Genomic DNA, 12,934 nt, shown 5'->3' on the forward strand with positions numbered 1-12,934 from the left:
GTGGGTTCGTCCACAGTCAACCACAGTAAGCACTGTTTCAATATGGCAGTTTTGAAATAGTTTCTCATCTGAGAATATTCAAGAGCCGGGAAGCTGCTTATACTTTGGCATGTTCGGCCATTAGCTTTATATGTCTTGAAGACCATGGCCCTTCCCACTACTTAATCTTCAGCCTGCCAGGAAAAAAAAATAAAATAAAATAAAAGGAAAGTTTGAGTTATAAACTCTAAGCCCATTTCCATGGCTGCTGGGGTTTCAGTTTATTCCTAAACCATCTGGCTCCCATTAGGCTGTAAGACAAGAAGAAGTCTGCTTCCTGCCCAGATAACCACAGAAAGCTCTCATTTCACTTTCAGTGTGGTCATCTCGATCGGCTGGGGTGTGGCTTTGAGGATAAATTGTCTCCAATTAGGGCTTCCCCACCCCCAATGTGTTTTCTCCCCCCTCTGATGAAGGATCACAGCAGGCCCTGCGTGGTTAGAGGTGGGATGCTCAGCTCATGATCCTATGTCTGGAAGTTTGTTGCAACACGAGCAATATGATTTTCAAACATGAAAAATTGGGTTGTTAGCTTCCATTCACCCAAGGTATTATGAGGATTTCAAGGAAATTGCAGCCTTATCTTACTCTAGAGCAGAATCAAAGTCTATTTTTAGGGGATCTGACTCTGGGGCTTTTCTTGGTGTTGCGCCATCTTTCTTTGCTCTCAGACCCAACACAAACCCGCCCTGGCTCAGCGATGGAGGAAATGTCCATCCTCCTTTTTGCCTTTGCATACTTCTCTAAAGGACACAGAGCGGCTTTGTTGTCTTTGTGGTCACTGGGTCCGCTTTGCACAGATGCCTATTAATCACTTCGCTTTGGAGACAGACACATCCATCATATCACAGCAGCTCCGACACAGGCAGTCCAGTGAACAGTGCCGAGGGGGAAAGTGCACATTTAACTATTTGGAGGTATCGGCTGCCTGGGGTAATAATTGGTATTTACCTTGTTGTTGTTATTGTTGTGGGCCATTGAGTCGATTCCAACTCATAGCAACCCCATAGGACAGAGCAGAACCGTCCTATAGGGTTTCCTAGGCCATTGCATTGAGTCAGAATCGACTCGACAGTAACAGGTTTGGGTTTTTTTTGGTAATATTTGTGGGAGCAGATCGCCAGGTCTTTTCTCCCGTGGAGCTGCTGGTGAGTTCAAACTGCCAGCCTTTAGGTTAGCAGCTGAGGACTTAAGCATTGCACCACCAGGGTTCCTTGGTATTTACCTTAATAGGTGCAATTTATTTTTATGTTTTTGTTTGTTTTGCTTTATTTTTTGATGTGACAGATAACAGGTAACATCTCCCAGCTAGCTCTGTAAGCTAGAAAGAATATGTGTAGTTGAAGAGAGTTTTAATTTTAAAAACAGTAATAATAGATTCAGGTAGACTCCAAAACCAGTTGCCGCCAAATCGATTCCGACTCATGGCAACCCTGTGTATGTCAGAGTAGAACTGCTCCATAGGATTTTCAATGCTAATTTTTTTCAGAAGTAGATCACCAGACCTTTCTTACAATGTGCCTCTGGGTGGACTTGAACCTCCACCCTTTTGGTTAGCAGCTGAGCATGTTAACTGCACCACCTAGGGACTCCTCAGGTAGACTAGCTGTGCTTTTTATGCAAATATCTTGAACCTTTGAAACCAGCAGTGTTTCAGTAATGGCTTCCACATGGAGCAGAGCAAGCTGAAAGTCAGCTTTCTCAGGCAGAGGAGACCCTTGAAATTTCAGGTAAACTAATTAAGAACTTGCCATCCAAAACTGACGAGCCTTCTAAACTTCTCTTTTAGTCCTTCAAGGCTTTTCATGGCCTACTTCCAAACAGCGTTTCCAGCTCTAGCTCTCATTTTTCCTGTACAAGTATGTATTCATTCGTTCACTTACTATTTAACATGTATTTACTGAGCGCTTACTATGCCTGGGGATTCATGGTCCTTCCCGTCCTCCTAGAGCAGTGTAGGTAGAAAGACAAGCATAAAGCAAATGTCGTAAAAGTGATGTTTTCGGATAGAGGACGTTCTGAGCTCTGTGGACACTTGTAAAATGAAATGCTAACCTTGTCTGAGGAAGTGAGAAGACCTCCTTCTTTAAGCTGAGACCTAGAGGATGTGGTCAGACAAATGGAAACGTGGGGCAGGTGTATTTCAGGCAGAGGGAACCTGTGTGTAAAACTGCAAGCAAGTGAGAGCACAGCAAGGTGTCTATGGAGTAGAGTGTAATGAGTCTAGAAATGAGTTAGACCGGTAGCCATTACTGAATGCAGACTGCACGTTCCTCTCTCCATACCTGTCTTTGATCTCCAGCTGAAAGAAATCCCATGTATCCTAAGGCTTAGCTCAAATACCATTGCTAAAGCTTTTGCCCACTATTGCAGCAGAAGCAAGGCATTTCCTGGCACTTCCACACTTCGGATATGCTTGAGTGTCAGCCTACCTTCTCCCCAAGGGACCGCAGGGTTTGTGCCTCCTTCACCCCCAGCACCTCACATGGTGCTTTAGATATCCTGTACTCAGTCAACGTTGGCTGAAGGCAGCCACAAGGATGGCTGGACCAGATCTTGTTAAACCAGGAGAAAGACAGTAAATACACCAAGAGAATCACAGTCCAGCCCTGAGTTAGGAGAGGCCTCATTTCTGAAGCACGTTATCCCGGAGCCTGGTGCTAGGCTTCCCATGCCCAGAGTAGGCAATCATAGAGAGCCTGCAAGCAGGACTACCAGAAACCACTTTTTTAATAAAGAATTTGTTATTTGATATTTCACAATTCATTGACATGGTCATCATAGGAGAAGTCAAAACTGTGTTGGACTTCCTCTTATTTTGCAGTTTAGAATTGTTCTAATTTTGAATTACATATTGCAGGGCCTGGAGGGGTGGGGTCATTTGTATTGCCCTCTAAGGAACTTCAGACGTCCCACAGAGACGTCCCTCCAGGGTCTTAAAACTCTCTCACCTCAGAAAAAGAGTGGAGAGTCTATTCTTTCTCACTTCTGCCAATTTAAGGCAGGATTTCAGAGAAATCTCAAAGCCATTGTGGGCCTTGCTTCCTGCTATAGGAAGGTGGAAAGAATAACCATTTAGCACCTCATGACTGGTGAGAAATAGCTGGTGGTTAATGAATCAATGCAAAGGATTTTCAGGTACTGTTTTCATTACTAATGACCCATTTTCAATTGGTGAGAGCAGGGGGCCTTGGGGTTGGTAACGGAAGGCATTTCAGCACCCCAGTGTGGAGAAGCTAACTCTCATTTTCCCCTTGCAGTGCAGGCAGGGAGCCATTCCACCCCACAAAGCCCTTCCACCTCCCCAGGGTTTCCATGGGGCGTCTGAAGCAGTGGATGCTTGTCCCAGCTCCAGCCTGTGCCCTTTGCGGAGATATGTTTGTTTCCAACTATAAACTCCACCTGAGCAGTCATTTGTTGCAAATAACCCATTTTACCCTCATCATCTCTTTTGGAATTATGCAAGAACCAATTTCTTTTCATTTTTAAAATAGTTTCTTTTATTATTGCTTTGAACAAATTCCAAGCACCTTTATAGATTTCTTTTGATTTGCCTGATAGATGCTAGTATTAAAATTCTGCTACACAATTGGAAAAATACTTCATTTCTATGACTTCAAAAGCAAGATGATAATCACTCCAAAGATGACCCACCAAGTTTAAAAGCCCACTTAAAAAGTTCTGTATAGTGTATTGCAAACCCATTTATTCAGCAGTCATTTACTGAGTGCCTGACTAAGGCCCCTGGGGATGGCTAGGGTTATAAATGCAAATAAAATATGGTCCTTGCCCTCAAGGAGCTGATTCTAGGATTATTGCTCCGTTGGGAGTCTAGCTATAATCAGTGTTTTGCTCAACATTTCCCTTTTTTGTTGATTTGCTCATTTCAAAATTCAGGACCTATAGGCAGCCCTGAAAACTTCTCTAAACCAGCTGTAGTGTCACAGGGCACATTCCCCTTACATTGCCTCAACATATCATCTCTTTGGCCACATGGACAACGAAAGATTTGGAGCTGGGAAGGAAAGTTCTCTCTCTCTCTCCCCTAGGAGACTAATAGCAAATAGAATCAAATGGCACAGCTGTGACTGTCACTCTTAAGCCTTCTGTGAGCCACTAAAGCACCACTTCTACTTTGTGGCTTCTTTTGACCTTTAGATTTGCCCAGCAAACTGAAGCATTTAAAGCTCTTTCCTATTCATTATTTCATTTGATTCTTGTCATAACCTATTCCCAAGGCAGTAATAAGATTAAGTATTTTAATGCCACTTTACAGGTGAAGGAGCCTTGTTGGTGCAGTGGTTAAGCATTTCGCTGCTAACCAAAAGGTTGACAGTTTGAATCCACGAGCTGCTCCTTGGAAACCCTATGGGGCAGTTCTACTCTGTCCTATAGGGGTCGCTCTGAGTTGGAATCAACTAGACGGCAATGGGTTTTGGGGGTTTTACAGGTGAAAAAGCTGAGGCCCGGAGATGTTAAATCACTTGCCAAAAGATCACCCAGGCAGTAGGTGGGAGTGTAAGACTTCAACCAAGCCTTTTTAGATATTCTTCAGTGTTGCTTGTACCACCTCCTAGGGTCTCTCGGACAAGTCTGATGTTTTCATTCCTTCCCAGTGACCAATGTCACAAGGTTGACTTGATCGTTTTTATGAATGCTAGTTTGTCTTCTTTTGTGATATAAGCAGAAAGCTTTAAATTTGGAAGGTGTTTTACAAAAATAACTATTCTTATCATCTTGAACTGTGCTTTCAATTTAGTGTCTGATCTGTTTCTAACTTTGGACATGGGATTTCTGAATTTGCACAAGCAGATGAGCGGAGCCACCTGCCTCCCTGGGTATCTAAAAGCTGAAGAGAAGGAGGAGGGATTTTAAGGGCACTATTTACGTAACAAAATGTGACTGGGAAAAAAACCTGCCTGAGACACCATTTTCCTCAAAGGTCATATCTTGCTTGACATGTTAACAGCCAAAACCTGAACTCAAATGCCACCCACTAAAAAAAGAGAGTATTTCCCAGTGAAAGAGCAGTTGATTTCCATGAGTCTAAGGTAGCCAAAGACCTTGTAACCCGGAACCCTCAGACATGCGAGAATGAAATTTGCAACTTAAAGTAGGGTTTAAGAAGCTGTGAAGATTTGAAGATTTTGCAGCTTTTCCGATTAAACAATGAATGAAACAAATGATTGCTACAGTCTTATCCTTTCTTAAGCTGAGAGGTCAATTTCAATTGTAGAATGCCAGCATTAATTGCGAATTTAAGAAAGATAAAACAAACAGTTGCCGTTGGTCAATTCTAACTCATGGCGACCCCATTTGGGTCAGAGTAGAACTGTGCTCCATAGGATTTTCAGTGGCTGTTCTCTCAGAAGTAGATCACCAGGCTTTTCTTTCAAGGTGCCTCTGGGTGGACTCAAACCTCCAACCTTTCCATTAGCAGCATTGCCTGTTAACCTTTACACCACTCAAAACCAAGAAAACAAACCCACTTCGGTCAAGTCAGTAGTGACTCATAGTGACTGTGTAGTAGTACTCTGTCATAGGACAGAGCAGAACTGCCCCATAGGGTTTCCAAGGCTGTGAGTCTTCACAGAAGCAGACTGCCACATCTTTCTACTAATTGTAGGTGTTGTTGTTCTTAGGTGCCGTCGAGTTGGCTGCGACTCTCTGAACCCTACAGGACAGAGTAGAACTGCCCCATAGGTTTCCAAGGAGCAGCTCATGGATTCAAACTGCTGATCTTTTGGTTAGCAGCTATAGCTCTTAACCTCTGTGCCACCAGGGCTCCTTAATTGTAGATAGTTACCTATAATATAAATACATAATTTATTGAGAAGACACACAGCCCCCCTGTATATAGATGCCTGGAAGAGTTCCATTGCCCCGAAAAAAAATGTACCGAGTACCCACAATGGGCAGGGTCTAACCTACCTTAGACTTCACTGAATTCATCAAGTCAACAAGGGAAATTAAACCCATTTTATTCACAGGTGTACAGTTGTGTGCAATTATGTGTAGGTGGTTAAAAATGATGTTCGACAGAACCCCATACACAATTAAAATTGAAAGAAAATCAGTTGCCATTTTAGCATGACAACAAGGAAATGCAAATTTAAGGAAGGATTTTTCATTAGCACAGCTCCTTGGTGACAAGGTATAAAAACATTTGAATGCAAGACACCCCACAGTTTGGGGAGCTCCACCACACAAAAGGTGTGAGTTATAGCTGAATTTCCCTGCTATTTTTTTGCTTCTTAGTTTCTACCCCTTAAAAAGTTCACAGAGATGAATCTGGAAATATTTGAAATGTGACACATTTGGAAATTATTCCATGTCTTACCATCTTTCACGCTCTTCCTGCAGGGCAAATTGCTTGGACTGCCCTTCATTCCCAAGGGCATCTGTTTAATCAGAGAATCTTTGTTTCTTGAGAGATACCTGCTTCTATTAATTCCCTACCTGAAGTCACAACCCTTTGTCACAGAACAGTCATTCCACAGCAACCGTGATGTCACAACAGAGGGGAGGAGGACAGTTTAGAAAGGAGAAAGGAAGAGAAAGAGAACGTAATCTTCAGGCTAAGGTTTCTGGGTTTTAAAACCATCTCTTCAGTAATCAAAATATTTTAGCAGAAGAACCCTCCCGGCAAAGCTGCATTTCTTCAAGTCTTGGCTGTGATATATAAAAGCATTTTGGCAGAAGTTTAAGGGTTGCATGTTGCGGGTTTGGGAAGGGGTAGAGATTTTTATTTCATGTCATTCTAATTCTGTGCCACTGATATCTGCCAGTAAAATACATTAAACATGTTCCAGAAAGAGTTGATTTAGTAAGATGAAAAATATGTCTCCTGAGACCCAAGAAGGTACATTTTCTGTCTTTCTGTCATTTCCATAATAGGAACAATGTTTACATTTCCTCAGCCCATGCAGTGCCTCTAATGTATTCGTGTTCTTCCACTCTCCAGAGGCAGGAATTGTGTGGTATTTGAGATTTTTTTTTTTTTTAGCTGCCACGTCAAGCACTTAAGATCTGACAATTGTGATGTGTATTCTCACTTGGTATTAAAAAATAAAAGCTTCAGTGTTTGCATTTGATTAGAGTCTCTCAGCTTGGTGACTGATTAAGCAGGAACAGGGAAAGTAACTTTCTTCAGAAATGCAGCATCTTGGTTAATGTAGTGTAAGATTATTGACGGATGTAGTCACATAATTTTATTAAATTGACGAGATTAGTTCACCATGACAGCAAACTCTAGCCGTAATAATGGGACCTGACACTTCTCAAACCCACTCCAGGGCCCCAGATGGTCTTTTTTTTTCCTAAATATTTTTTCAGTTCCAGTAAGGAGGGAGCTTCTTTCAGATATTCAGTATATTTACCTGAAATTGAGTGTGTGGGGGGTATTTTTGGAGGGGTGATGCAAAATCAGCATAAGCATTTGTAATCTGTGAACTTTAGCTATTTTCTTTCACTGTGAATGACACACGCTCTCTTTCCTCTCGTTGCTTGAAATGCAAACATAGCTTGTCTTCAGACAGTGTCCACAGTGCCCACAAGGAGGTCCTCAGAAGAGGGCCCTGCTGGAAGCCTTGAAGAGTTGGGCAGTTTCTTCACTTAACATGCGTAAAAGGAGTCCCTGGGTGGCACAAATGGTTAAACACTGGACTGCTAACTGAAAGGTTGGTGGTTAGAATCCACCCAGAGGCACCTCAGAAGTAAGGCCTGGCGATCTACTTCCAAAAGGTTTTCCTTGAAAACCCTTTGGAGCTGTTCTACTCTGTCACACACGGGGTGACCACGAGTTGGCAACTAACAACAACAACAAAAATGTGCATAAAAGTGTTGCCTCTTCCTCCAGACTCAAAGTATCTGGGTTATCCCAATTCTGTGAGGGGAAGATTTAAAAAGAGATGAAAAGGAAAGGAGGGATAAATGAATTTTGAAAATTCGTAATTGCTGTATTTCAAGGAGTGAAGCACAGTAGAAAGAGCATGTACTCGAGAGAGTGAAAAGCACTTTTTCAAAACACAAAAAACAAAGTCTATTTACATACTTCACAGAGAGGCCTTCAGGAGGATTAATTAGTTAATGTTTGGCAGGCTGTGCCTTGTAGACAAGTTACGTAGAGGTGCTATTGTCACTTATTACAGTTATTAATTAACAGGGTGAATGCCAAACAAAAATAAGTGGGGTGGTGTGCTTCATTTCTTAACACCATATGTGATGTCTATTGCAGGAGTGATTCGAGAAAGTTACCTCAAAGGCCATGACCAGCTGGTTCCTGTCACCCTCTTGGCCATTGCAGTCATTCTGGCTTTTGTCATGGGGGCTGTCTTCTCAGGCATCATCGTCTATTGCATCTGTGATCACCGGCGCAAAGACGTGACAGTGGTGCAGCGTAAGGAGAAGGAGCTCACCCACTCTCGCCGGGGCTCCATGAGCAGTGTGACCAAGCTCAGCGGCCTCTTTGGGGACACTCAGTCCAAAGACCCAAAGCCAGAGGCCATCCTCACACCACTCATGCACAACGGTAAGCTCGCTACTCCCAGCAACACGGCCAAGATGCTCATCAAGGCTGACCAGCACCACTTGGACCTGGCAGCCTTGCCCACCCCAGAGTCCACCCCAACACTGCAGCAGAAGCGGAAGCCCAGCCGTGGTAGCCGCGAGTGGGAAAGGAACCAGAACCTCATCAATGCCTGCACAAAGGACATGCCCCCCATGGCCTCCCCTGTGATTCCCACAGACCTGCCCCTCCGGGCTTCCCCCAGTCACATCCCCAGTGTAGTGGTCCTCCCCATCACGCAGCAGGGCTACCAGCATGAGTACGTGGACCAGCCCAAAATGAGTGAGGTGGCTCAGATGGCGCTAGAGGACCAGGCTGCCACCCTGGAGTATAAGACCATCAAGGAGCATCTCAGCAGCAAGAGTCCCAACCATGGGGTGAACCTCGTGGAGAACCTGGACAGTATGCCCCCCAAAGTTCCACAGCGGGAAGCCTCCCTGGGCCCTCCAGGAGCCTCCCTGTCTCAGAATGGCCTGAGCAAGCGGCTGGAAATGCACCACTCCTCCTCCTACGGGGTTGACTATAAGAGGAGCTACCCCACGAACTCGCTCACGAGAAGCCACCAGACCACCACTCTCAAAAGAAACAATACTAACTCCTCCAATTCCTCCCACCTCTCCAGAAACCAGAGCTTTGGCAGGGGAGACAACCCACCGCCCGCCCCACAGAGGGTGGACTCTATCCAGGTGCACAGCTCCCAGCCATCGGGCCAGGCCGTGACTGTTTCGAGGCAGCCCAGCCTCAATGCCTACAACTCACTGACGCGGTCGGGGCTGAAGCGTACTCCCTCGCTAAAGCCGGACGTACCTCCCAAACCTTCCTTTGCTCCCCTTTCCACATCCATGAAGCCCAATGATGCGTGTACATAATCCCAGGGGGAGGGGGTCAGGTGTCGAACCAGCAGGAAAGGCGAGGCGCCCGCTCAGCTCCGCAAGGTTCTCAACTGCCTCAGAGTACCCACCAGACCAAGATGGCTCACGGCAGAGCTGAGGACACTGGGTCCTCCTCTCTGGGACACAGGGATACTCTCGAAAAATGGGCCATGTGGCTTGGTGAAGGTTTGCAACTGCGGGACTCACCTCCATTCTCTTCCTTCACTCTCCCTCACACCCTGCAACAGGTTGGACTCGCAAAAGACTTAAATTATCATCACAAACATGAGCCAAAAGCACATACCCACCCATGCACACACACACACCACACTTATACACAAAACACACACACGCAGAGGTGAACAGCAACTACAACATTTTGTCCATGACTGCATGGGGTGTTGCCAAACTGGGCTAGTGTTCCGACCTGCAAAACACAGATACGTTTAAAAAATACATATGAAAATTAAAAAGACAAAACAATAAAGAAATCATTGATAATTCTAACTCAGACTTTAACAATGGCAGAAGTTTACTATGCGCAGATACTGTGAAATGCCCACCAGTGTTACAGCTTTCTGTTATAGCAGATTAATGCCATGTTGGGCGACTATGTCATAGATTTCTGCTCCTCCTCTTTTTTAATGAATAACGTGACCGTTAACGCAAGTAACTCTTTATTTATTGTTCACCCTTTTTTCCTTAAGGAAAGGACTCTTCCGCATACCATCCTATGAACAGCTCTTCAGAAAGCCCATTGGAAGTTAAACTATTTAACGTGAAATCCATTAACTGGAATAATTAAGTTTCTTTATTTTTACAATAAATTCACTGAGTAAATAAGTTGGAGCTGGAATTCTGAGCTTTGTGTTTGGGCTGTCTGATCTCTAGCTAAAGGAAAGAGTTAAGACGGGGATATTTATTCAAATCTATCAGTTAATTTGCTGGTCAGGTCTCTGGCCTAATAACATGCAAAAAATTAATTAGTTTAAAAGTCCTTCCAGATCCTAACTTCTAAAGCAACCAGGAGAGAAACTTTTGGACATCCTCTGTGTCCCATTGCTGACAACGTAGCTTTGTCAGTGGTTACTACTATCTGGCACCAGCTTGTGATTCGCCATCTCATTTCACCTTGCATGTGAGACAGCAGACAAAATCCACAAATGGTGTGAACTAATTAATATGCTGGCTGCTACCTTGCATAAACTAATGGTTTGATCACACGGCTTTTTTGTGGGGTTACATCTGTGAATAGCCTGTTTTCCACATGTAAATTTGTGCCTTACACCCTGAGTTGTGTACACTTGTAAACTGTCGCTATGATAAACTTTTTCCCCCTTTTGAAATAAATGCAGATATTTATTTAACGCTTCCTCCCTCCGCCTCCACTCCAGCCCTCTGGGAGATTGGAGTCCAGCAGATGGAAGAAGAATGCAGTGGTGATCGTTACAATCCCATCACCCAGGAAAGCTGGGGACACCACGCCCTCCAATTCACCCTTCCTTCTAGTTGTGCCAACTTGAACCACGCTTTGGCCAAGCTGCTGCCGAGCATGGACTCCAGGTTGTGGGTGGCAAATCCCTTTCTTCCTCCACAGCTCCCTGTGTCCCTTTTATTCTCAGATCATTTCAATAGGGTGATATCCTCCGTAGCCAGCAGGAAAGGGACTAGTGTCCCTTTCATTCTTCATTTCTGTAGTGTCCACTTGCTGGAGAACACCCCGTGTGCATCAGATAGGCACCTGGGAGGGGTCTCCAAGCCATGTGCTCAGCACACATGTGCAGTGCACACAAAGAAATGACATGGAAGTCAATGCAGGCAGGCTGGTCCCTGCTGTGATGAGTAACTCTAAGTACGAGGCCAACCACAATCAATGCTGCAAAACGTTGACTAGGGCAAAAGATTTTTAATTTTTTTAAAAATTTATCCCTTTGTTGTTGTTTGTAGGGGGCGAGGATGTGTGTTTTTCTCCCCTTGGTTTTCATTTGCTCAGACACACAAGAAGGGACTTTCATGATGAACAAAAGAATTGTCATACTGTAAAACTTGAGCATTGCTGTTGGTTGTTATTGTTTTGTTAAACAGCTAAACAGTTTATTTGGTGGTCTCTGTCACTTATTTACAATTTGATCTTCTGGGTTTAGTTTTTCCTTAATTAAAAAAAAAAAATTGCAAAAAAAAGACTGACAAAGACAATTCAGGGTTGGCTAGTGAGAAAATGGTGGTCGCCTGAGTGTGGAGTGAGGGTGAGGCACTGCTCTTTGCTGTTGTTCAGGGTAGAGTTTTGTTGTTGTTGTTATTGTTTTGTTTTTGTTTTGCTTTGGTTTGGTTTTTTTAGTAGACTCAATGGTCACATCCTATGACTTCTATACCATGAAACCATGAAGTCTTTTCTAGAAACAGATCTTGTTTTTTCCCTTGAATTTTCTCTAGAAATGCAAACGTTAGGAAGGTTATGGATATATATATATATATACACACACATCGCCCTGCTACCTTCTCCCCATGCTTGACTCCCGAGAGTATTGAGGGTGCAGTGTCCACCCGCTGACAGAGCCATGAGCTCATCCCGGTGTATGTGGGCATCACTGCCTCAGCGGTGTTAAGTCAATCTGTGTCAAAACTGACCTTCCACATTCCTGCATCCCACAACCCATCACGTCACAATGTTAACCCTAAAATGCCCATACGCATTGAGCAGGTCTTCAGCATTTAAGTATTTTCCCCCTTTCCTTTTTTTCCCCACTTTGTGTGGGGGGGAGGGTCCATAAACCTGAGTGTGCCTTTGCTTTCCACCCCTGCTAGCCACTGGTAGACACACCCAACTCAGATTTATATTTGTTGTAAACTTGTAAAAATATTGTGATGTCACCAATTTCTCTTCATCTCCACATCCCCTAACATCTGATTCATGACTTAATGTATGTTATAAAAAAAGAGAAAAAGAAAAGAAAAAAAGGGAAAAAAAGCAAGGACAAGGCTCTTTTATTACTTGAAAGTAATAAAACCAGACTGTTCTACATTATCTTTTGTGTCCTGAATGCTTTTATTTAATGTCTTACTTTTTCCCTTTTTAACTCTTTCCCCTCCCCCTCCCTTTTTTTTTTTTTTTTTTTGTATGATTCTACTCTTCTTCCATTTCTGTCTGGTTTTCAGAGCATAAATAACCATGCAGTTAGATGCATTTGTTTGCAGTACACCCCCCTCCCACACCAAATTATTGATGTGTTTTCTTTGCCTACACCCAGCCTGGAGCAGGACTTTAGCAAAAGCCACCGGTAATTAAAAGGCAGAGCACGCACTGACTCCATGTATTCATTTTATGCATTTTCTTTTTATGGGCTTGTTCATCATCAAACATTTATGGTAGGCTTGATAGTTTAAGAGATCAAGGCTAGGATTTTAGTATGTAGGGTCCACTAAAAATAGATCTCAGCACAGATGTGACTTCAGCCTT

The 12,934-nt window shown here is 43.7% G+C and overlaps 1 protein-coding gene and 1 pseudogene across 2 annotated transcripts in view; both read left to right on the forward strand.

The window, feature by feature from the left end:
- The window catches only part of SEMA6A (semaphorin 6A), a 147,484-nt gene extending 134,982 nt beyond the window's left edge, over positions 1-12,502 (forward strand). For both annotated transcript variants that reach the window (XM_004376970.2, XM_004376971.2), the window contains one exon: positions 8,276-12,502. In XM_004376970.2, coding sequence (XP_004377027.1) covers positions 8,276-9,474 — 1,199 coding nt within the window. In that variant the 3' untranslated portion in view covers positions 9,475-12,502. The remainder of the gene's footprint in view (positions 1-8,275) is intronic.
- LOC111820705 (uncharacterized) lies at positions 10,898-11,664 on the forward strand (annotated as a pseudogene).
- Positions 12,503-12,934: the final 432 nt, after the last annotated feature.

This window comes from Trichechus manatus, unplaced genomic scaffold (genome assembly GCF_000243295.1).
Source record: "Trichechus manatus latirostris isolate Lorelei unplaced genomic scaffold, TriManLat1.0 scaffold00047, whole genome shotgun sequence".
Classification (NCBI taxonomy): Eukaryota; Metazoa; Chordata; class Mammalia; order Sirenia; family Trichechidae; genus Trichechus; species Trichechus manatus.